Source organism: Aedes albopictus, chromosome 2 (genome assembly GCF_035046485.1).
Source record: "Aedes albopictus strain Foshan chromosome 2, AalbF5, whole genome shotgun sequence".
Classification (NCBI taxonomy): domain Eukaryota; kingdom Metazoa; phylum Arthropoda; class Insecta; order Diptera; family Culicidae; genus Aedes; species Aedes albopictus.
The window spans coordinates 225954049-225978749 of NC_085137.1; the positions used below are offsets into that span (position 1 = coordinate 225954049).

The 24701-nt window shown below is 39.6% G+C and overlaps 1 protein-coding gene across 4 annotated transcripts in view; it reads left to right on the top strand.

Moving 5' to 3' along the window:
* The window catches only part of LOC109401394 (protein madd-4), a 902383-nt gene that overhangs the window by 877103 nt on the left and 579 nt on the right, over window positions 1-24701 (top strand). For 2 of the 4 annotated variants that reach the window (XM_062851209.1, XM_062851211.1), the window contains 2 exons: window positions 20445-20735; window positions 24324-24653. In XM_062851209.1, the coding sequence (XP_062707193.1) occupies window positions 20445-20735; window positions 24324-24653 (621 nt within the window). Of the gene's footprint in view, window positions 1-20426; window positions 20736-24323; window positions 24654-24701 lie in introns of all 4 variants that reach the window. The other 2 variants (XM_062851210.1, XM_029855949.2) reach the window with 1 other exon arrangement.

A 24701-nucleotide genomic window follows, 5' to 3' on the forward strand; every position in this document is an offset into this window, starting at 1 on the left:
CTCCAATCGATTGCAAATCTTTACACCAATTATGTCCAATATTAACATTTGCTAATTTTCAATAACAAACTATTGAAAAATTGGGAAAAGTAAACCCATGTTTATTCCAGCCAATCACGAACGAGCACATTTTGGATGCTCCCGTCGAATATAAAAGCTACTGCTTCTTCGCATCTTCCCTCATTCGCCTTTGTCGTCTCGAGGTGAACGCATCGAACGAGAGCTGCCGACTTTCTTCGTTTGCGTTTTCGCTCATTATTCTTTGACGACCGTGTCGGCTCGGCGTTGGTGGTTGTCGGCAAGGGTGCTGTTGCACATTCGCCTTCTAACCGTCTAACGCGACAGACCAAGGAAGGAATACTTTTCATCGATTGCTCGGCGGTGGTGGCAGAGGCAGCAGCAAAATCCACCACAACGAATGTGCGAGTTGCGTCGCTTTTCCTCGGGGCTCGGTCCTTTCACGGATTGATTGACGGTGGCGTATTGCTGATGGCATCAGGAAGAATATCCAGGTCAGCAAGCGGCGGGCCAATTCTCAACGGCGTCCAGCGCGAATAAAATCAATGCGCATTGGGTGGCATGATGAATTGATTTCTTTTCAGAACCATCGAAAATGCTTCCTAGAGAGTTAATTGGATAAATTTCCTGCATCGACCGAGAAAGTGTAGTGAAACCAAATAGTGAAAGATTGAATTCTTGGTGGTGGCTCAGCAACAGTGAAGGCGATCACTAATCTCATCCACGGCAGCAAGCGACGGGCGAATTTTCGACGGCGTTCAGCATTCAACACGGGGAAATCTAACACACATTGCGTGGCATGATGGATTCATGTCAATTTTCTGTCTGAAATCGTCCAATATTCAAACGGTTCTTTTCAGGACCATAGAAAATTATTCCTCAAGAGTTGTGAATCAGAATAGGTAATTATTTCATTCCATCGCTCTGTAAAAGTGTGGTGGCCCCGCAACAATAATGATGCCGGCCACTAATGATTACACCAAGAATTTAGCAACGCTTTATCCTATCCAGACCATTTTTGTGAAACATTGTTTAATTTAACCATTTTTCGAATTAAAGTGATCTAAATCCTCCAATATTTTGGTTACTTTATTCGTTAAATGAAAATTTTCTCAATTCTCGGTTGATTAATCGTTTCAAGCGTCTGGTGCATACGGGGCGGGACATGCAAACGAAATAAACTGGAAAGCCAGTCGAATGGGAGGAGCTTCATCTACTAATCTAGGGACATAAAAGCTGTTCCCTCTGATTTCTTTCGTCATTTTCGTTGGATCAGTCAGGCAGGGTGGATGGCACATCAACCCAGCCGCAAAACTCTCGGCTATCGTGCGGATAGCACCAGGAATCTCATCCATGGCAGAAAGCGGCGTACCAGTTTTCGGTGGCATCCTGTATTTAGCAAGGAGAAAACCAACACGCATTGCGTGACATAATGTTTTCATGCCATTTCGTTCCTAAAATCGTCAATCAAACGGTCCTTTTCAGGACCACCGAAAATAATTCCTCAAGAGTTGTAAACCAGATAATTTCATTCCATGAATCGAGAAAACTGTGGTTCAATCGAAAAATGAAAGATTGAATTCCGACCACTAATCGTTCCACCCAGAATTTAGCAACGCATTGTCCTATCAGAACCATTTTTCGTGAAATAATGGGGAGCGTCCAGAAATTACGTCACGTTTAAAGGGGGGGGGGGGGGGGGGTCAGCAAAGTTACTTTATTTGTTAAATGAAAATTTATCTCATTTCTTGGTCGTTTGAAGCGTCTGAAGCATGCGGGCGGGTCATGCAATAGAAATAAACTGGAAAGCCAGCTGAATGGGAGGAGCTACATCTGCTAATCTAGTGGCATAAAAGCTGTTCCCTCTGATTTCTTTCGTCATTTTCGTTGGATCAGTCAGGGAGGGTGGAGGTGGATATCACCTCCACGGCTACGCAGCAGCACGTCAACTGCGACGAGTGATAGCACCAGGAATCTCATCCACTGACTGATCACGGCTGCGGTGGGCCCAGCAATGGAAGTTACCTCCGCACCTGGGTAGCTGCGCATCAACCACCCAGCGACGACTGTCGGCTATCTATCTGATAGAACCAGGAATCTCATTCACGGCAGCAGACGGCGGCAGTTTTCGATGGCTTCCCGCATTCAGTGTGGATAATTTTCAATTGTCTTTCTAAAATCTACCGTTATTTGAACGGACCTTTTCAGGACCAGAGAAAATTATTCCTTAAGAGTTATGAATCAGATAATTTTCGGATATATTCCAACGATCGGTAAAAGTGTAGTGCATTCGAAAAGTGATTGGTTGAATGCTTGGTGGCTCAGAACAGCAAAATCGGTCACTAATCTTTCTACCCAAAATTTAGCAACGCGTTATCTTATTCGGCAATTGTACCTGAAACATTGTTTCATGCAAATATTTATGGAATGAAAAATATCTTAATTGTTCAATACATCGAATAGTTTATCCGTTCGATTAGAAATTGTCTCAAAGAACGGTTGCAGTCGTTTGAAGCGTCTGACACTATGTGGGCGGGTCATGCAAACGGAATAAACTGGAAAGCCCGCCGAATGGGAGGAGCTTCATCTGCTAATCTAGAGGCATAACAGTTGTTTCCTCTGTTATCTTTCGTCATTTTTCTTGGATCAGTCAAGGAGAAGGGAGTTGCCACCTCCCAGCTAGGCAGCAGCACACAAACTCAGCGATGACTCTCGGCTATCGTATTGTCGAATGAGTTTCTCGTTTAACTTTAATTGAAAAGATCTATCTAACGCCGTTCAATTATCTAATAATTTTATCCGCTCGATGAAAATTCTCTCGTATAACAGTAATTTGACCATTTCTTTTCAAAACGAAATAACTCTTGAACTAGTCAACATCTTTCCAAGTAACCGAATCAGCTGAATAACAGCTGCTTGAACTAAAGTTAGCTTAAGAGTGATTTGTTTTACTCTTATACAGCAAAAATGTTTGTTGGGTTATAAATGCGTTCAGCGAAAGCGATCACACAGCAACTTTACTCAACACATCAGTCCACCATTTGTATTATCATAACAACAAGCATTGTATTATTCCCTGGCCAAGTTCGCAGGGGTTGACGGTATTAAAGTGAAGGAGTTTCATTTTGATTATTGTAATGTAGTGTTCTTTAGTGAAACATATCACCTTTTCAACACTTTAATTCGCCTCCAACGGTTCATCACGAACCGGCTGCTGCAGATGGAGTATGGCTGATCATATGCATCAGACATGCTCGATAAACACGGAGGATCCGCTGGGGCTTAGTAGAGTCTATTCCCAAGCAACAGTTCCAAGTCGGTAGGATTTGAGAAGGTTTTGATGATCGTTACAAATCCTAATAAAAGCATTATAGGATTTGTGACAGGTTTTGGAACCTTTTACAGCCAGCTGACTTCAAAATGTTGTTTGGGCTCTATTTCCCACGTTTCTCGGTTGATTTTGATTAGTAATTTATTGATGTCATAGTTGCTTTTTCGAATTTTTACAATGTTAGTTGGTCATATTTTCTTTAAATAAGGCAATTAAAATCGACCGAAGAATTAATAGTGGGAAGGAGATTTGCAGCACTTAATTGTGCTGATAGATTCGAAGCTAACGTGCGAACACTTGAACGCATTGTTGACGTCAATGCGTTCGACGTGACATTTTGGACAAAAACTGACTGCTTTTTATTAGCTGAACAACGTTACTTGTGTATGACTAGGTTGACATTCTAGGCCACGCTTGAGAAAATGACATGGTTTATCGAGGTAGGACCGATAGGATAATTGAACGAATTTGAATATTTTTCATAGTATTTGTAGGGGGATGAATGCATAATAGTTGACAAGCAATCTTTATTATTAAAAAATTAGTGCAATCAACTGACCAACTTGGCGCATTTTTGTTTACCTCTTAGATGATATCATGACACTAACAGAAAAATATCAGAAGTTAAGTTACATGTTTCTATGGGTTTTGGACCGATGACAATTTAAGGACACAAGAGATGAACACAGAGAAGTAGGAAACGAAGAGCGAAATCAATAGGAAAACAATTTGACTCAGGATTGACTATATTTAAACATACGGGGTTCGACTGATTCGATAAAAAAACAAACATACGACAACTGACTTAACGAGGAGAAAAACATATTGAACCATACCATAAATCTAAACAAGAAGGCAAATACTAACGGTGTGACCATAACACTACATAGGAAAATCCTGACTGACTGACCAATTGAAAACTTTCCAATCTTCTACCGTAACTTTCTGAGTCAGTTTGCAACAGTGTCTTAATGGATATCATTTTCCGCGTACGGCTGGTAAACTGCTTCTGAAAGATTACGTACTCTTTCCTATCTTCAGGTCTAGTGTAGAGGTTTCAACTCTATTCAGAGTGCAGCTAGAAACCTAGCAAAAAAAAAAAAAAAAAACAACAAGCATTGTATTATTGAAATATAAAAGTCGAAATCTCGTTCCAGCCTTTGTCCTACGTCAACACTGCGGTTATGTCTCAGACATTACCCACTCCTAGTTTTTTAAATGGATATGAATATGGCGTGCTTTATGGGATTAGATTAAAAAAAAAAAAACAAAATATTTTCACTATATAAGTCAGAGTTAAGCTTTCGCGGATATGTATCAAACAAACGGAATGTCGTAATCGGTAGAAATTTTGACTAATTATTCATCAAAGTTGCTTCTCAGATCTATGAAAATTTCAGCGGTGCACAAAACTGCATTTCAAAGATATTGTATTTCAAATGTGTTCATGATGATTTCTAAAGCTCTTGTCGAACCTTCAAAAATGAATAAAATTCAAACTCATCTCAAAAAGTTTCTAGGGGTGCTCCAACAGGTTCGAACATGTCATTTTTCTACATTTTCCATGCGCTTTTATGCCCTACTAATGGGGTCTCTGATCACGGCAAAAGTATTTTTTTGTCGAACAGTGTTATTGTAGAGATTCCTTTTACGAGTTTGGCAAGAATTTTTCTCAAGATTCTAATGAGAGTTTCTTGAGAATACAATCCTTTCCATGCACTTCTTTAGAATTTTCTCCAAGATAACCTCCTGGGACACCGCCAGAAATTATCTTTTGGGTTGTTTCAGGATTTATCTATTGCTTCCTGAATGTTCATAGAAAGAAGATTCTCGCAGGAATTCCTAGAAAGGATTTCAGCCATAATTCCTCCAAAAATCGCCCAAGAATCCCTTTAGAATACATATTTACATTAGGTGTTGTTTCCTCATTTTCGTCTATAGTTTGTGTTGCTCTGCTGAATTGCTCTGCTTTGAATGCTTTATCATGTGCTTGATTGGTCAACCTTCAAAGTAAAAGTGTGGTAAGCATCTATAAGTTGAATTATACTCTCCATAAACATTTCCAGATGCAATTCGTGTAGCAACGGCGCATGGTTGCACTTAACTTCACTTTGAGCACTATTTTGTCAAATTCCCAAATTCTATCAAGTTATGTTTATACTAAATTATGAATGTCATATGTAGAGTAAAGTGGGGCAAAAGTTCGAGTGGGGCAAGAGTTTCTTTTGAAGTTTTTGAGCTCAATTCAAATTATTTCTTTCGGGTGTCAAGGTTGTTCGAAGCCTTTTTGAAAAAGAGTCTTTCACTCAAAAAAATATGAAAATTGATCGATATTTCGAAAAGTTATGACAAAATGTTGGTTTTTGATCAAAAAATTGTAATATGCGATGGTCCTTCCAACGCATGGAATGGAATTGTAATGAAATCGAATTCGATATTTTATTTTGGGGCGTAACTAGGTATATTTTGAAGATGCTTTAGCATGTATAACTTTTTGCAAAAAAGATTTGGAAATCATATTTTACACATAGTGGGGCAAAAGTTCGAATTGTGGGGCAAGAGTTCGAGTCATGTAGCAACTTTAGGTAAAAACCTAAAATTCTGCAAAATGTACATATTATCTCTAAAAATGATGGAATTAGTGAGAAAATTCGATCAAAGTTGAAAAAAAAAGTTGTTTCATCTGAATTTGGCGGAAAACTACTAATTTTTGGTGTAGTAAATTTAACCCTGATTTGGGTAAAATCCAGGTCGAACTTTAAAGTGTATTTCAGTTTCCACATCAAATCAATTGGTTTTAGGTATTCAGATTACCAAAGTGTCAAAATAGTGTGCTACGGTTAGCGAAATTTCACAAACACTAGATTCAAACTTTTGCCCCAGTGGTGGGGCAAGAGTTCGAATTAGACACACACATACAAAAAGTGTTGTAGCTCAAAATTGAAAAGACATTTGGTGTAACTTTGTTCAGCAAATTTTTAGCTCATGGATGGTAGAATCACCACACGGTATTCATTTATTTTTATCCGCTTCGATTTCTTGAAAAAAGTTGAATTTTCAACTAAGGTCGAACTTTTGCCCCACCTTACTCTATATGTTTTATTTGTTAACTTTTTACTGTTATCTGTTTTAGCTTGCTTTCTGTACAGCTTCTTTATGTTTGATGTTAACCGGACATGAAAAAACCACAAACACGATATTATACCTCGAATTTTTTTCACCCATCTTTTTCTATTACATTTATATTCTCCCGGTAAACCCAAATACTACTACTACTACCAACAACACAACCATCACCATTACCACCGATTTTTCCACACATGGACACAAATGAGGGATTCCACGGAGGCACGCAAGTCGATCCTGAGCGACCATTTCAAAAATATCTGAAACTTTGCACAGTTTTTCAATTTCATCTAAAACGTCATTTTTCGATATCAAATCTTCATATAGAGTCACGTCTAACTTTTCAAAAGGGTGTATGTGAAAATGGTTGAAAAATATTCAAAAAGCTGCACAGCAAAAACGGTTCGTTCGATTGTTATGATTTTTTCAGCAAAGTTAGATAACTTAATGGGGATTGCTAAGAAAATATACACTGTAAAAAAAAATTTTTTTTGCATTAAAAAAATATCATTTTTGTCACACAAACTCAAATATCTCAAAACCCTATCTTTTTACCAACGTGATTTTTTCAGGGAAAACGGTCCATTATATTAGCTATCTACCATAAAAATTTGGTGATGGTAAACTAATAAACAAAAAAGTTATGATATTTCAAACATTTCACAATTTTTACATTTAGTAAAAAAAAAATATGTTTTTTTTTTACCGTGTACATTATTCAGAGAATCGCATTATGATGCTGATTTTATTGTTAAGGCTACCGCATGAATTAAACAAGTTATTTTCATGATATTTTTATTTAATTATTCATAACTATTATAGCATCTATTAGAAACTTAGACGCGATCCAGTGTAGTGATCAAAAGTATTGATAGTGTCATTATTTTTATTGTACGTGACTGGCGAAAAATTCTGTTAATAGGGTTAAAACCTGTTGATAATAAGAAACATAAGTAATATTATTTTTAAGATAAAAGCTGCAAAACAAAAGTTTTATATAGACGAATGCGTCTAGTTTACCTGCAAAAAACTTACCTCTTAGATAATAGATTTTATGATGGAGAGAAAGCGAGTAACTGCAACACCAACAAATACATAATAGGTGCATACCACGACAATGCTCTAGACGTCTAGTTTACCTGCAAAAATTTACCTATCAGAGAATAGAATCATAAATATCGGGAGGAAGCGAGTAACTTCAACAACAACAAATGCATGATAGGTACCATGACAATGCTCACGAAAAAGCAAAAAATTACTACCGCTATGGTTATTAAGGATTGTAAAGTAAAAGTTTTCTTCAGTCAAGTAAACGACACCAAACTAGTCAGTAAAAACTTGAAAGTGATTTTGTTTATTAAAATCTAACGAACAACATGAGTAGTCGCTTTCTCAACTGTTGTAGGCCGTTTGCAGAAAAAAAGTGCTCAAAAGAGTTACGAAATCTCACCGAAAGCACCATAGATAAACTGAAAGCGACAGGTTATGCTCCAATGTCCACATTGAATACAAATTTACGCATTTGCACGTCCTGCCGTCTAAACGTTGACAAACGAGCAATCTGTATATCATCGGAAGAGCAGGGCGCAGGAAGTTCGAAAACGACAACAACTGAGGAATTACTAGAAGTTCCAAGTGCAGAGAGCCTTGCCACCGTACCATCAGCGACATCTGTTTCAACAAATCAATCGGAAGATGAGTGTATTCAAAAGGTAAACATCGAACGCTTTAACGAGGGCATAGCTGGGATAAAAGTGACTCCGATTAAATGGACGAAGATGGACTACGTTTATTATCCAGAGAAAAAATACCGTGAAATAAACGAAGCTGTACGTAGAAACCTCTTCAAATTAGGACCTGAGGATGTGGAAAATACAGACTACGATGAGGTAATTATGAATATGAAGGAAAGGTTCTCGAATCCAGCCACGACAAGGAAAGAAAAATTATTGATTTTGTCGATGCTGCCAAGTTCGTGGTCTATTCAAGATGCCATTGATGAGTTCGAAACCAATAGATATACAGTAAAAGAGGCAAAACTATTTAAGAATAACTGTCTTTCAACCAAAAATACTAGGTCTAGTAATGCGTTAACAGACGAGGCAAAAGAAATAGTAGTTCAATATTTTGAAGATGATGAAGTAAGTCGAGCTATGCCCGGCCAGAAAGATTATGTATCAGTAAAACAAGATGGAAAGCGTCAAGCAATCCAAAAACGATTAATGATGACGACATTGAAAGAAGCTTACACACGCTTCAAGGAAATTCACAATAATATTAAAGTAGATTTTTCCTCATTTGCAGGCCTTCGGCCAAGGCAATGCAAGCTTCTTTCCAATTCAGGAACACATAATGTTTGTGTGTGCACAACCCATGAGAATATTAACCTTATTTTACATAGTTTGAAAAGAATAAATTTAACAAAGGATATTAAAATGTTAACTGGTAGTCTTTTGTGTGAAAATACAACATCAAATTGCTATCTACGATCTTGTTCGGATTGTCCAGATTCTTCATTATTGGAAAATACTTTATTCGGTGAGTTTGAAGAAAAATATATTGATCAGTTATCATTTGAGCAATGGGTAACCACGGATAGGTGTGACCTAGAAACAATTGTAAAACCTGTAGATGAGTTTGTGTCATATTTTTGCTTGAAATTAGAAAGTTTAATCCCTCACGATTTCATTAAAACAGAGCAATCCAGCTTTTTAAAAAATACGAAAAATACGTTACAAAATGGTGAATTTTTAGTCATTTGTGATTTTTCTGAAAATTACAGTTTTGTATTGCAAGATGAAGTTCAGTCCCATCACTGGAACGTGCAACAAGCTACAATTCATCCATTCGTTATTTATTTTAATGGAAGTTCGCAAATTGAACACTTTAGTTTCATTGTAATTTCCGAAGATTTAAGGCACGATTCAATATCCGTAAACTTGTTCATTGCCAAAATGATTAACTTTTTACGCGTTGATAAACATAAAGAAGTCAAACAGATATATTTTATGTCTGATGGAGCAGCGTCGCAGTACAAAAACCGTAAGAATTTTTCGAGCCTATGTCAATTTAAATCAATGTACGGAATTGATGCAGAATGGCATTTTTTTGCTACGTCACAAGGCAAAGGTCCTTGTGATGCTATTGGAGGAACAATAAAACGCATGGCCACAAGAGCAAGTTTAGCCAAAGAACGTGAGCATCCAATTAAAACTGCGAAAGAACTTTTTGAATGGGCGAATCGTAGAAAAGAAGAAGATTTAACCAAATTATCATTTTGTTTTACTACTACGGAAGAGTACGAAATAAAGGCTTCAGAGCTCAGCGAGCAATATAATAACGCGAAAACGATCCAAGGAACCCAAAAATTCCATTGTTTCATTCCATTGTCAGAAAATAAAATTAAAGCAAAACTATACTCAAACTGTTCTGACAATAATGCCAAAGTGTTCGATATTGTAAAAAAATAAATAAAATCAAATAAAAAATAGGTAAAACTGTTTTCATGATCTCATAACCCATAATAAAATCCAAACCCAAAACTCTTAGCCCTCTCTTACCCCTATTGTGTCAAATCTATGATTATTGTTGTGTAATTTGAGAATTCATTTATATGTATAAATATTATATGTATATATATATTATATGTATATATATTACATGTATATACATATAATATAAATACATATAATATTTATACATATAATATACATAATACAAATGAATACACAAATATTGAATATCGTAAAAACAACTTGTTTAACTCCCGCAAGACCCTTAACAAAAAAAACAGCACCAAACTGTGATTCTCGAAATAATTTACACGTTAAAAAATTTTTTTTCTACTAAATGTAAAAAATTGTGAAATGTTTGAAATGTCATAACTTTTTTGTTTATTAGTTTACCATCACCAAATTTTTATGGTAGATAGCTAATATAACGGACCATTTTCCCTAAAAAAATGACGTTGGTAAAAAGATAGGGTTTTGAGATATTTAAGTTTTTGTGACAAAAATTATATTTTTTAATGCAAAAAAAATATTTTTTTTACAGTGTATATTTTTTTAGTAATCACCATTAAGTTATCTAACTTTGCTGAAAAAATCATAACAATCGAACGAACCGTTTTTGCTGTGCAGCTTTTTGAATATTTTTCAACCATTTTCATATACACCCTTTTGAAAAGTTAGTCGTGACTCAACATGAAGATATGATATCGAAAAATGGTGATTTAGATGGAACTGAAAAACTGTGCAAAGTTTCAGCTCAATAGAAAATCATGAATTAAAAAAAGTCCTAAATTTTGATGCTGTTGCTTGGAATCGCTCAAATAGGTAATTTCCTTTAATTAACTTTGGTTCCACTACCACCCGTGCCCGAAACGACAAACTCCCAAACCATGTCTGTCCACGTGTTAATGTGCGACCATTTCATGTTCACGGTTTTAACAACAACGCCCTCACCGTCACCCCCCTTCTCCTAATGGCCGGTGGCCGATCAACCCCGCCCGGAGCCAACCACGAAAACATCTCATTTTCACCAAACCACACCGCAATCGCACCATCACCACCACCACCACCAGCCAGCACCAAGCGCAATCACAGTTTTGTTTTTCACGCACCCTTAATCTACATATTTGATTGTTGTTTGATATGGCGCGGTAGCTAGAGACTGTTGATTTTTTGGCACATGAAGCACCCTACCATCCCTCCGCCGCGCCGGAACGGAAACGGAACAGGATAGAGTGAAACGAAAATAATTGGCACTTGAAATTGATCCGCGCGGCACCACCACCACCGAGCGCATCCCTGTCGTGTGTCGTCAAACGGAATTCATACCTTCCTACCACATACGATTGGTGGTGCATTCTGTGTGATTGAGTAATCTCATGTTTGTTTTTATCCACTTTCCAGCGTTAAGGTCATTCCATGTCGATTTGTTACTGAAGGAATTGTAATTCTTCAAAAATGTATTGCTTAACTAATTGTACGAATTTGTTTAGGAAATCTAACTATACTCATTAAAGATTAAACCCGAAAAAAATGGGCACAGAAAATAGTGCATAACATCGATTGCATTAACAAATATGGCACATTTTGTTTATCGGGAATTGTATCTCAGGCAAACCGATGCAATAGTTAAAGGAAATAAATGAACAAAATTTTCCAATGTCAACGCCCAATGTCTGTAGTGCAGCCTGGGCACTGATGTCCTTCTGACTTCAGCTAGATTGAGAAGGTACGTACCGAGCGTCTGTTCACCAAGCCAAGGAGATGCGGCTCAAACAGCGTCTGTTCTGGCATGCAGCGGCTAAGTATGTAATGCTCCTCCACCGGAAGCTACACCGAAGGTGGCAGCCCCTCTCTCTTCTCTCTCTTCTGGGCGTAACGTCCTCACTGGGATAAAGCCTGCTTCTCAGCTTAGTGTTCAATGAGCAGCCCCACCACGGTGAATAGGGGACTTTAGACCAACAACCGCGATCTCTATTTTGAAACGCTGCCTACAAAGAGCTATCCCAGATCATCTTCCGTCGTCTGTCACCTAAGACGAATGAGTTCGTGGGAAGTTATCAAGCCGGCTTCATCGACGGCCGGTCGACAACGGACCAGATCTTTACCGTACGGCAAATCCTCCAGAAATGCCGTGAATACCAGGTCCCAACGCACCACCTGTTTATCGACTTCAAAGCGGCATACGATAGTATCGACCGCGCAGAGCTATGGAGAATCATGGACGAAAACGGCTTTCCTGGGAAGCTGACTAGACTGATTAAAGCAACGATGGACGGTGTGCAAAACTGCGTAAGGGTTTCGGGTGAACTATCCAGTTCATTCGTATCTCGCCGGGGACTGCGACAAGGTGACGGACTCTCATGTCTACTCTTCAACATCGCGCTGAAAGGTGTGATGCGACGAGCCGGGCTCAACAGCCGGGGAACGATTTTCACAAAATCCGGACAATTTGTGTGCTTTGCGGACGACATGGACATTATCGCTAGAACATTTGGAACGGTGGCAGAACTGTACACCCGCCTGAAACGCGAAGCAGCAAAGGTCGGACTGGTGGTGAATGCCTCAAAAACAAAGTACATGCTGGTAGGCGGAACCGAACACGACCGGATCCGTCTGGGTAGTAATGTTACGATAGACGGGGATACTTTCGAGGTGGTGGAGGAATTCGTCTACCTCGGATCCTTACTGACGGCTGACAACAACGTGAGCCGTGAAATTCGGAGGCGCATCATCAGCGGAAGTCGGGCCTACTACGGGCTCCAGAAGAAACTGCGGTCGAAAAAGATTCACCCACGCACCAAATGCACCATGTACAAAACGCTAATAAGACCGGTGATCCTCTACGGGCACGAGACATGGACCATGCTCGAGGAGGACCTACAAGCACTCGGAGTTTTCGAGCGACGCGTGCTAAGAACGATCTTCGGCGGTGTGCAGGAGAACGGTGTGTGGCGGAGAAGGATGAACCACGAGCTCGCTGCACTTTACGGCGAACCCAGCATCCAGAAGGTGGCCAAAGCCGGAAGGATACGGTGGGCAGGGCATGTTGCAAGAATGCCGGACAACAACCCTGCAAAGCTGGTGTTTGCAACGGATCTGGTTGGCACAAGAAGACGTGGAGCGCAGAGAGCACGATGGGCGATAGATTATGTCTTGTCTTAATGATGTTGAACAAATAAATGTATGTATTTAGAAGATTCTTCAGGCTAATATATTTACGGTTTTTTTTTTTGATAATTTCTTTGAACATTTTTTCGGCAATTTTTTTCAAAATAACGTTGGCAATTTCTTCGAATTTAGCTTTGGTTTATTTTCTGGCATTGGCTTTGAAATTCTTTTCGGAATCCATGCCGATATTCCTTCGGCATATTCTTTTAGGAAAATTTCCTTGTGAATTCAGGTGGAATTTTCTATTGATTCTTCTGAAATCCCTTTGCAATTTTCATAATTTTCAAATTATTTTGAAAATGTCTCCGGCAACTTCTATGGAAATAACCTTGGCAATGCCATTAGGAGTTTCTCAAGCAACGTTTCGAAATTTCTTCAAATTTTTTTGAAACAATTCCTATATTATACCTTCGGAAATTGATTTGCCAATTCCATTTTAAGATTCCTTTGACTATTTATTTGAAAATCGCACTTCCTTTGTGAATTCTTACAGTGAAAGTTTTCTTGAAAAGTTCCTTCAGAACTTGCAATTGATGCAAAGGGGTGTAAGTGACCATTTTGTGGATTTTGGCCTGAGCATATTAAAAAAATCTTCAGATATCAAGCTATCAGGAACTTTAATAAGATTATTTTTACAATTATTGGAAAATTAACAATATTTCGTATGGGGTGGAAAATTGGTGAAAAATTCTAAACCTCATTTACTCGAAAGTGAGTTTTAGTCACTAACACCCTTCCGCTTCTAACCCCGTAATTGAAAAATTCCGAATTTGCAAAGAAATTGCATGCGAAATTGTCAAAGGAATGGATGAGTTAGTTCACAAAGAAACCGTCAAAGGAATTCCAAAGGAAGGTCGCGAAAGAATTGCAAAGGAGCTCTTAACATAATAGCGTGTGAAATTTCCAAAAAGATGGTGGATGAAATTTCTATTTGAATTGCCGTAGAAGCAGCCTAAGAAATTTTCGTAAAAAAATGAAGAGAATTACCGATGGATTTTCTAAAAAAATCAAATGATTTCCCAAAGCAATTTCTGCACAAGTTTACATGGCATAACTGAATTACTGAAACGAAATTACTGAAAAAATATCAAAGAACTTGTCGTTGAAATTTCAAGTTTAATATTACCTTTTCTACTTATAAATTTTAACTAATTTGATGATTGATCATTTAACATGCTCAAAGAGAGAAATTCAAAAGGAAATTACTAAATAAATTTCGATTAAACTACTGAAGAAATCACCGAAGCACTATCTGAAGGAAATAGCTAAAAAAAAATTCAAGAAGGTGCCCCGAGAATTGCCAACAAAGTTTCGGATAATTTTAAAAGAAATTGATAAACCCATTCCCAACTAACAATCGCCAGCCGCAAACAAGCATGCATGCTGAATTGTTGCTTTATAATAGTAAATATAGCTGAACTAAAATCATGATGTACACATTACTGCACAAATCTAGGGGCGGGACAGCTCTAATATAAATTAGCGATATTAGCAGTATTAGCAAATATTAATCCCAAAGCCGAACCTTATTCGAACAAAGTAAGCCACGCTGACTGGACTGCATTGATTTGAAAGGACAACAAAAGAAATTACAAAACTGATCATTTCGCTTTCATCCCACTAATGCGTATAAATTATATATTTCAGAAATATTAAACCGTAATCGATAAAATATCGCTCCAATAACGTGTTTCTCACATCAAAAGCAAACTTCGGACATACACACATCGCTGGCGGACATGATCACCAAAATTCAGTGATCGCAGTGATAGTATCCGTACATACGTTTATTACGCAAAGTTTATCCGTAATCCAAGTGATTAAAAAGTTCCATCCGAAGATCTGATCTTGAATCTGATAGCATACCTAGATCACACCACTGGAGAATATCTATATATATAAAAATGAGTTTGAAGTCCGTTTGAGGCAACAAAACTCACGAACGGCTGAACCGATCGGGATGATTTTTGCATGGTTAGGTTCGTATTCATGGTGGCTGTGTTTATAAGTAATAAAAAGTTAGGAAATTGAACTAAATATGTAAAAAAATAGAAAATACTGTTTTTTCATGAACTTGGAAGGAAATAAACACGATCGAAAATTAAACCAATCTAGAGTGCGGTGCTGTTTTGAGTTCAACAGTTGTCAAATCACCACAAGACGGCAAGACAAAGTTTGCCGGGACAGCTGGTTTGTTATAAAATATTCAATTACCCTGACTCAACAGTTTAGAACTAGCAGTGCCAGTGGCATCCCAGCTCAAAACAACTCACAGAAAAACCACTGAATTGCTTTATTGAGAAAAATGTAAAACGTACTGTCTTACGCTCCATTTTATATTTATTGAACATCCTAGTTTGCATCCAACAGTAAAATATGTTCGTTCATACTAATTTGTTCAGGCGCAACATATGATTTGATTTCTTTAAGCACATCCCTTGCTTTCGGAAGGCCACTACTCCGACGATGCAGGTTGAAGCTACACACAGCTAAAATAATGGAAAGAAATTAAACTTTTCAATAGAACAAATTGTAGAAAATAGCAGTAATTCCTTTACAAAATAGTTTAACAAGACTTTTTTTATGCTTCTTGTTAAGTTCATGTAAAAATTAGCACATGTATATGTATAATGTGTTTTCCACAAGTCAAATAAGCGCTTTCGTTCCATCATACTTCCACTCAGAGCACATGATGAAAAACACGTGTTTTTTATTGAACAACAGCTGAATTAATCTGTTGTTCAGTCGTTAACCATAATGTATGTGCTAATTCACCACTGCTGAATAGGAGTCGAAGTCTGATCATTATTAAACCACGGGAAGCTTATGTTTTCATTTGAGCGCTGCAATTCATCATCTCTAGGATGGCGCAGACAGGAAGGCATGCGGCAGGCAATCGACGGGTCTTGAGTTCAAATCTGGATTTAGGTAAATTTATGTGTAGTTATTATTTCACAATATTTATTCACAGCATTAAGTTCCAATTATAAACTCTCGTAGAAATTGAAAAAAAATAGCATTTTATTTATTTTTAATCATTTTTGCTAAAGCTGAATAACAGCTTTACTACATAGTTGTGAAACGATTTAACACCAAACATTTCAGTTGCTATACAACACTATGCTTTATAGTTTCTCCAAATTTGTGTGAACAAAACCCGAACAAAGGTTGTGCCTGAAAATTATCCAAATGTAATTCAGCTTCATGCTGAATTAATTCGTCGTAAAGGTGCTTGTAAAATGGGTCATTGTTAGTTGGGTTTTGAATGCATTACTGAAGAAATTCACAAAAAAGCTACCAGAAGAATTATTTAAAAAATGACAAAGGAATCCCTAATGCAATCGTTGAGGAAATTTTTATGGGAATAGCCAAAACAATTCATGAATGAATTTCCGAAAAACTTAAAATAATTTTCCGAATAAAATCTATAAGAATTAACAATGGTTCAAATGAGAATTGAAAAAAATGTCGTGTTTCGTAAGACTTTCATTTTTGAATGGAGTGGTTTGTATGAGTTTTGAATATTTTCATTGAAAAATGACTATCAAAGTAGCATCATCAAATTTCCTTGTGAGACCCGTTTAGAAAGTCACTATAGTCTATTCATGACATGGAGCATTAAATTTTTTAAAGCAAAATCAGGAAAAAAAAGGTCATGTATTGGGAGAAACGACATGGCAAAGACATGGCTATTATGACTATCAGTCGCCTCACAACGCATAATTTTACTAAACATTAACACATTTATATTACAATTTCAAATTACTTCAAAGTAACTCGTACTATACAGATACTTTTTTTTGCATAAAATGCTGTTATTTGATTTAGTATTTCAAAAAAGTCTAGGTCTCCAGTTACCCTAGTAGTTAAGGGTATGGATCACCAATACGGAGACGGTGGGTTCGATTCCCGTTCCGGTCGGGAAAATTTCCTCGACTCCAGTAATATATTTAAAAAATCGGCATTCTTTTTTTTTTTGGAGTCGCTTCAATAATTCATTTGAATATTCCTTCAGAAATTTCTTCAAAAATTTCTTCATCAATTTCAGAGCCTCATGGCCGAGCGGTTAGCGTCACCATGCCATGGGGTTGATGGTTCGATTCCCGCTCCGAGTGATGCAACTTTTCATAGGAAATGTTTCTTCCTCCTATCCTCTGGTGCAATGTGTGTTGTGTCTTCAATTGCTTTGGGAGTTACTACTGTTACTCCTTTGTAAATCCCTGTGTGCAATTCTTTGGGTATTCCCTTTGTTATGGTTTTGGAAATTTTCCGGCAATTTTATGGCAATATTATACGAAAATTCCTTTTGAAATTTAGGGAACTTTACCGGCAAGTCCTTTCTTTAGAATTTTTATTTTTTGAGAATTCCTTTGGCATTTATTTTTCAAATTTCTTTTGTAGTTCCTTTGTAAATTCCTCTGGGCAATATCTTTGGCTATTGCTTTTGCTATGTCTATGCAATTTGATGCGCTCTATGAAAAGTTACTGCATGTTGAACTTTTTTGTGAGAAAAAAAAGTCGCCTATCCCAAACATTATGGCCACCCCTGTATTTATATATTATCGAAAAAAGTTTCACAGATAAAGTGACGGATTGTAATGGAATTGTCGATGGAATTTTTAAATAATTTTTAAGAGACGTAAAGAATCAACGAAGAATATTTCAAGGGAGCTGCCAAAGAAATAACTGCATGCAATAACAAAAAAAAAACTGATGGAATTCTCAAAAAAGATATCGAAAGAACTGTGCACAGAACTACCCAAAGCATTACTTACGATATTACCAAAGCAATCTCTCAAATGAAATTCCCGAAAAAATCTTGGATAGTCAAAAAAAAAATTCAAAGTAATTGTCGAAAGAATCGCAGTAGCAATTTCGAAAAAAAAGTCTGAAGGAAATTCCAAAGAAGTTTCCAAAAGAATTGCCGGAGATTTTATTAAAGGAAATCACGATGAAATTTTCAAATAAATTAACGAAGAAATTCCTAGAGGAATTACCAAAGAAGACTCCAAAGCATAGGACTCGGCCCATATAGCCGAGGCGGTAAACGCACGGGTATTTAGCATGACCATGCTGAGGGTGACGGGTTCGATTCCCGGTCGGTCCAGGATCTTTTCGTAAAGGAAATTTCCTTGACTTCCTTGGGCATAGAGTATCTTCGTGCCTGCCACACGATATACACATGCAAAATGGTCATTGGCAGAGGAAGCTCTCAGTTAATAACTGTGGAAGTGCTCATAGAACACTAAGCTGAAAAGCAGGCTTTGTCCCAGTGAGGACGTTACGCCAAGAAGAGAGAGAGAGACTCCAAAGCATTTTGATATAAACAAATGAACTGCGGAAGGAGTTTTAGGAAAAAAAATGTCTGATAAATTCCCAGAATAATGATTGGAGAAATAATCAAAGAAATTTTCATCAAAAGGTGTAAAGATATTGTCGCAGGATTACTAAAAGTATCAGTGCAGAATTCACTAAGGAGTTTTCTGCAAAATTCTCGAGAAATTACAAACGGAGTTCAAAAACGCATCGCCGAATTACTTTTCGACGTAATTTATAAAAGTTACCTCACAGAAATTGCTGTAGGGTTTTTCCATAGAATTACTAAAAAAAATCATCGGCATTACTCAAGAAATTCCCTAAAAAATGCTGATAGACTTTCAAATAAATTGCCAAAAAATGGCTAACTAATTATGAAGATATTACCAATCGAATTCACAAAGAGTCTGAATGAATTACTAAGCGATTCCCAAAAAAGTTGCTAAAAAGAGTCCTAGAAGGAATGGCAAACAGAATTATCAGGCGAATTAACTGCTACAAATAACTTAACATAAATCTTTACATTAGTTGGTTTCAAACCATAGAGTCGTGTTCCAATATTTTTCACTGTGTCTATATGGGGGCTCCAAAACTCGAGTAATTCTGCACGAACATTTAAAAAAGGCGTAACTGCTTTCTAAACCAATGCTTTCTCACAAAGCTGTGGATCATATCTCTTCCCTCCCAAGTAACCCAAGAACAAATAGGTAACCCCAATTCAAGGTGTCAGGCGACCCATGGTGATTGGTGATGGATGAATGGTTGAGGGTGTTTAAAATATGCTAGACCTTTAACGGAGCCCGTAGCGTGGGTAGATCACCTTTTTGGGTTGCGTTACGCTACCAAACCGAACCCTAGTCCCAACTGCTTCCAACTATGGAACAGCATATTTTAGTAATTAAAGGAAAAATTTCGGTCCTTATTACATTTCATACCTTGCTAAAAGTGATAGGTCTCGGTTTGGTTCTGGTCGAGGATCTTGAAACATGGAAAAATGGGTTTGTATTCCTAATCTTTTATTCGATGTTTTTTGGTTTGAGACAGCGAGGACTAGGGTTCCGATACATGGTCAATATCGGTATCATTTCTTTACTTTTTCGTTTGAGGGATCCGATTTTGACTGAAAAAGGAGCGTGTCAAAAGCGGAACCTATCAATCAGAATCCTTGTGATTGAAAATGACTACTGTAACAAAACCAAATACTTTATAACATCTCAGTGGTGATAAAGTAATACGACATGCACTACACAATGGACGGGATATACCACAATAGATCAAATATTGGTCGCAGTGGTTCCTGAACAGGGAAAAAAAACTAGAACAAATAGAAAGATGAAATCCTCCTCCTGAGATGTATGATATACGATTCACAGCCTCTGTAAGAAGACTGTGGAATTGTATATTGTGTATTCATTCCATAACGCGAACCACAGCAGTGTAACCTGCTGGAAAATTATAAAACATATTGTTCTTTATAGTTTTGAACTTGTGATTTATTTGTTTCAAATCTAAACCTATGACTATTATCGGATTGACATGGAATGACATGATTCGCATCGAAATGATAAAATTTCATTCAATTTCATGGTTGCTCTTCACGAGAAAAAAAAAACTCATCAACTGTATTCAATTCCAAATGAAATCAAAAACCCATGCCAAGTGAATTCGTCGGAACAAACCTTCTCATCAAACTGCTGCTGACAGGTTTAGCCTGCAATTTTTCGTCACTGTATATTGATGGCACCCACATACATATTTCCTGCGATGATGTTGTTGATTTCACATTTCCCACTTCCATGCACAACAAACATCCAATCGTGCCTCCTTTTCAAGTGGATACCTACCCTCTCGAATTGCCAAAATACTTTATTCCCGGTAACGTAACAGGTTTAATTAACAGCATCAAACTATTTCTCTCTCTCGTTTTTTCCCCGTCATGCCTCGTTGGATTGCAGCTTCTCTGGCCATTTCAGACTTTTACCAACTCGAAGGGTCATCAGCTGCTGATGGAGCACGAGTACAGCCACCTGGACTCGGAACGGGCCGAAAAGGACGAACCGGCACGGCCTGTCAACATTTACGAGTTGCTCAAGGCCAAGGATGCAGCAGCCGCCGCCAGCAGTAGTGGGAGTGATGACCGGACGGACGGCGGCGACTATGATGCTGAACGAGCAGCTGCCCTGGAGAGCATCGAGTTCGAGTGGATGACCACACCGTGGTCAGAGTGCTCGCAGACTTGCGGTGCGAATGGCAGCGGATATCGGGTAAGAGTTATTATTGGTGAAATCTTGTTGTTTTTTTTTTTTTTGAATTCAGCATTTGATGGACACATTTTTATACTACGAAATGTGACGTGAGGTATTGTAGGGGGAACGACTTTACTTTGGCGGTCAATCTACGGCCTGGGTGTCCTCTGCTATACGCACGAGTCGTTCTATTCGACTCGGACCAGGGCTTTTTTTTAGTATCTGTATTAACGAGATTTTTAGCCCTAGGCTAGTTCATCTCGGGACCCACGCATTACTTCCCTTCCGAAGGAAGAACCCACATTTTGTGAGTTTGTCGAGAGTGGGATTCGATCCCAGGTCCTCGGCGTGATAGTCAAGTGTTCTAACCACCACACCAGGTCCGCTCCACTCGGACCATGGCTGTGCGTCTCCAGTTCCGCACTCTGCGAAGGGTCCGCAAATCATCCTTCACTTGATCAACCCACTTATCTTAATGCGTAGCCCGTCTTCTTGTACCGGTTGGATTACTCTCGAGAACCATTCTAATCGGGTTGCTGACCGACATCCTGATGACGTGATCCGCCCACCGTAGCCTCCCGATTTTCGCGGTGTGAACAACGCAACGGTTGGTTCTCTCAGCAGCTGATGCAGCTCGTGGTTCATTCGCCTTCTCCAAGTCTCGTCTCCCAGCTGCATTCCGCCGTAGATAGTACGCAACACCTTCCTTTCGAAAACTTTAAGGGCGCGTTGTGCCTATGCATGAATAGTCCATGCTTAGTGCCCATAGACTACTGTCTAATCAACGTTTTTTAGATAGTTAACTTCGTGTGATGGCAAATGTGTTCCATCATACAGTTCTGCGAAGTAAGCTCGATTTCCTGCCACAATGTGTCTCTAAATTTCTCTGCTGGTGTCGTTGTCGGCGGTCACCAGTGAGTTCAAGTACACGAATTCTTCAACCGCCTCGATTTAATCATCGTCGGTGAAAATTCGTGATGGAGAGTGCAGTGATTCCTCCCTGGGGCCATCATGTGCTTTGTCTTCGTCACATTAATGACTATTCCGAAAAGCCTGGCGCACTCTTTAGTCGGATGTACGTTTCCGTCATCGACTCAAATTTTTCGTGCTATAATATCAATATCACTTGCAAAACCAAGCAGAGCAGCCGAACGCACTTCTTGAAAATCGTTCCACTCGTGTTTATCCCCGCTCTCCTTGTTACACCCTCTAAGGTGATGTTAAACAGCAAGCACGAAAGACCTTGCAATAACTCTCTGCGAGATTCGAAGGGACTCGAGAGTGTCCCTGATACTTGAACTACGTACAACATTCGGTTCATCACGCCTTGATCAATCGTGTCAGTTTATCCCGGAACCGGCATAATCTGCCATAGCTGGTCTCGATCGATTGTATCATAAACCGATTTGAAATCAATGTACAAGTGATGTGTGGGCACGTTGTATTCGCGACGTTTCTGCAACACCTGGCGGATGGCGAACATCTGATCCGTTGTAGCGCATTCACCCATGAATCCAGCCTGATATTTCCTCACGAACTCTTTTGCAATCGGTGATAGACGACGGCATAAAACTTGAAAGAGTACCTTGTAGGCAGTGCTCAGTAGTGTGATCGCGCGATAGTTACCGCAATCGAACTTGTCGCTTTTTTGTAGATGGGACACACGATACCTTCCATCCTTTCCTCCGGTAATACCTCCTCCTCCTCCCAAATCTTTTTTTTTTTCTTCTAAACCATAGGGGGATAATCTGCTCAACAGACACCCTAACAGGAAGGTTAGGGTAGTGTGGGGCTGAGGCCGCCTTCTACAACAAAAGTAAAAGCCAGGACTACTCTCTCCTCGTACCCACTAAACCATTCCTATGGTCGCCAAACCCTACGTCTCTCCGGAACCACGAAGAAGGTATTGCTTCAGAGAGGGGCCAGTGCACATCGCACCCTCAAGGTTAGCTGCGTAGCCTAGCAGCAACGAACATCGATGACTCGCTCTGGAGAGTCCATCACGGTAACATGCTGGCGCTTAGCCAGTTTCCCGAGTGGTCCTCGCCACTCCCTTTGTCCTCGGAAGGCGGATTTTCGGCCCAAATCTTGGCAATGGCCCAGAGTAGTGCTCTCACCAGTGCTTCTCCACCGTATTTTCAAAGCTCGCGTGGAAGTCAATCTGCTCCTGCGGCTTTGTTGTTTTTCAACCACCCAACCTCCTCCTCAATCTCCCAGATTAGGGGCTGGAAATCTTTCGTCCTGATGCGCAGGTACTACTAGATCTGTTACCACGCCACCTTCGGTGCTTGCAACGCCGCCATTGAGGTGCTCATCGTAATGCTGCCGCCACCTCTCGACCACCTGACGCTCGCTCGTGAGAATACTGCTGTGATTATCTCGGCACATGTCGGCTTGTGACACAAAGCCTCTGCGCGAGCGGTTCAGTTTCTCGTAGAACTTTCTTAGATCACTACAGCTCTCCCATCGCTTCGCGATCTTGTTCCTCCTTCTGGCGCATCTTCCTTCGGAAGACTAAGATCTGCTTGTTCCGCGCCTGTCTATAACGTGCCTCATTCGCCATCGTACGGTGCTGCAACATCCTCGCCCATGCTGCATTCTTATTGTTTTGCAACTGTTCGCATTTGCCATCGTATATTGATTGATGCACCAAGCGGTAAGAAGAAGAGTTTTGACATCCAAGCGGTGTGCCGTTTACATCCATCGACCAATCAGCGACGAGAATCTAATCGACGGCACACCGCTTGGATGTCAAAACTTCTTCTTCTTTTCGCTTTGTGCATCAATCAATAGTCGTTTCTGTGATTCGGAGTCGCGAAGCTGAGGTACTACCTGTGGCGGATCGGATGACCCTCCAGTCATCTTCAAGTGTAGCTGCGCCAAGCTGCTCTGCCGTTGGTAGGGCCACTGCTAGCTGCTGCGCGTAGTCTACGCATTCTACGTTACGCAGCTGCTCGATGTTGAGCCGATGTCGACGCATGGTGATAACTATCGAAAGTTTCGAATACAGCGCCTTAGTAGTGACCCAAATCTATATTCGCACTGCGGTACATGTGGACATATTGATTAAATATATCCGAGAAGAATTTACCGTTGATTAGAACGTGGTCGATTTGGTTTTCTGTTTGATGGTCGGGTGATCTCCAGGTGGCTTTATGAATATCTTTGCGGGCGAAGAAAGTGCTTCGGACTACCATACCACGGAAAGATGCAAAATTTACGCATCGCTGGCCGTTATCATTCGATACGACGTGCAGGCTGTTTCGCCCGATTACCGGTCTGTATTTCCTCCCATCCTACCTGCGCGTTCATGTCGCCGACAACGATTTTCAGGTCATGCAGCGAGCAATCATCGTATGTTGTGCTACGTTTGTTCCTTCCATTGAAAAGGCTCCGTCAACCTCCTTGTCACTTTGTGCATTGATTGATGGGGAGAGAGTGATCCCCTCATCACCATATCGTTACAAACAGCACTCCATTCTTGCTCATTTTTTCGAGAACATGGCTTCCCAAAGCGCAGACAAAGCCCAAGTTGCCAGAATCAACCTCCGCTTTGAAGTCGCATGATTTGCCTTTGTAAACGCATTTGCGTCCAACCTGTTCTAGCTTCGGTCCGCCCGCTGCATGGTTCAGATGATCAACACGTCCTACACGGTGGACAACAGCCTGTGCGAGGACGCCGGCCTCGTCATCCCGGAAACGGTGGAAAAATGCGGCAACGTGGACTGCCCCCGATGGGTTTCCACCGAGTGGTCCCTCTGCCTGCAGTCCAAGTGCTTTGCTTGGCACACGGCTCTACAAAAGCGGGACGTATTCTGCAAGTTCGCCAACGTCAGCAGCAGCGACCGGTGCGACCAGCTGGAGAAACCGGTCACCAAGCAGGAGTGCTACAACGAAATGTGCAAAGGCGTCTGGCGGGTGGAGCCCTGGTCAGAGGTATGGGATTGGGTGATTCTCTGGGGGTGTATTCAGGAACTAAATCGT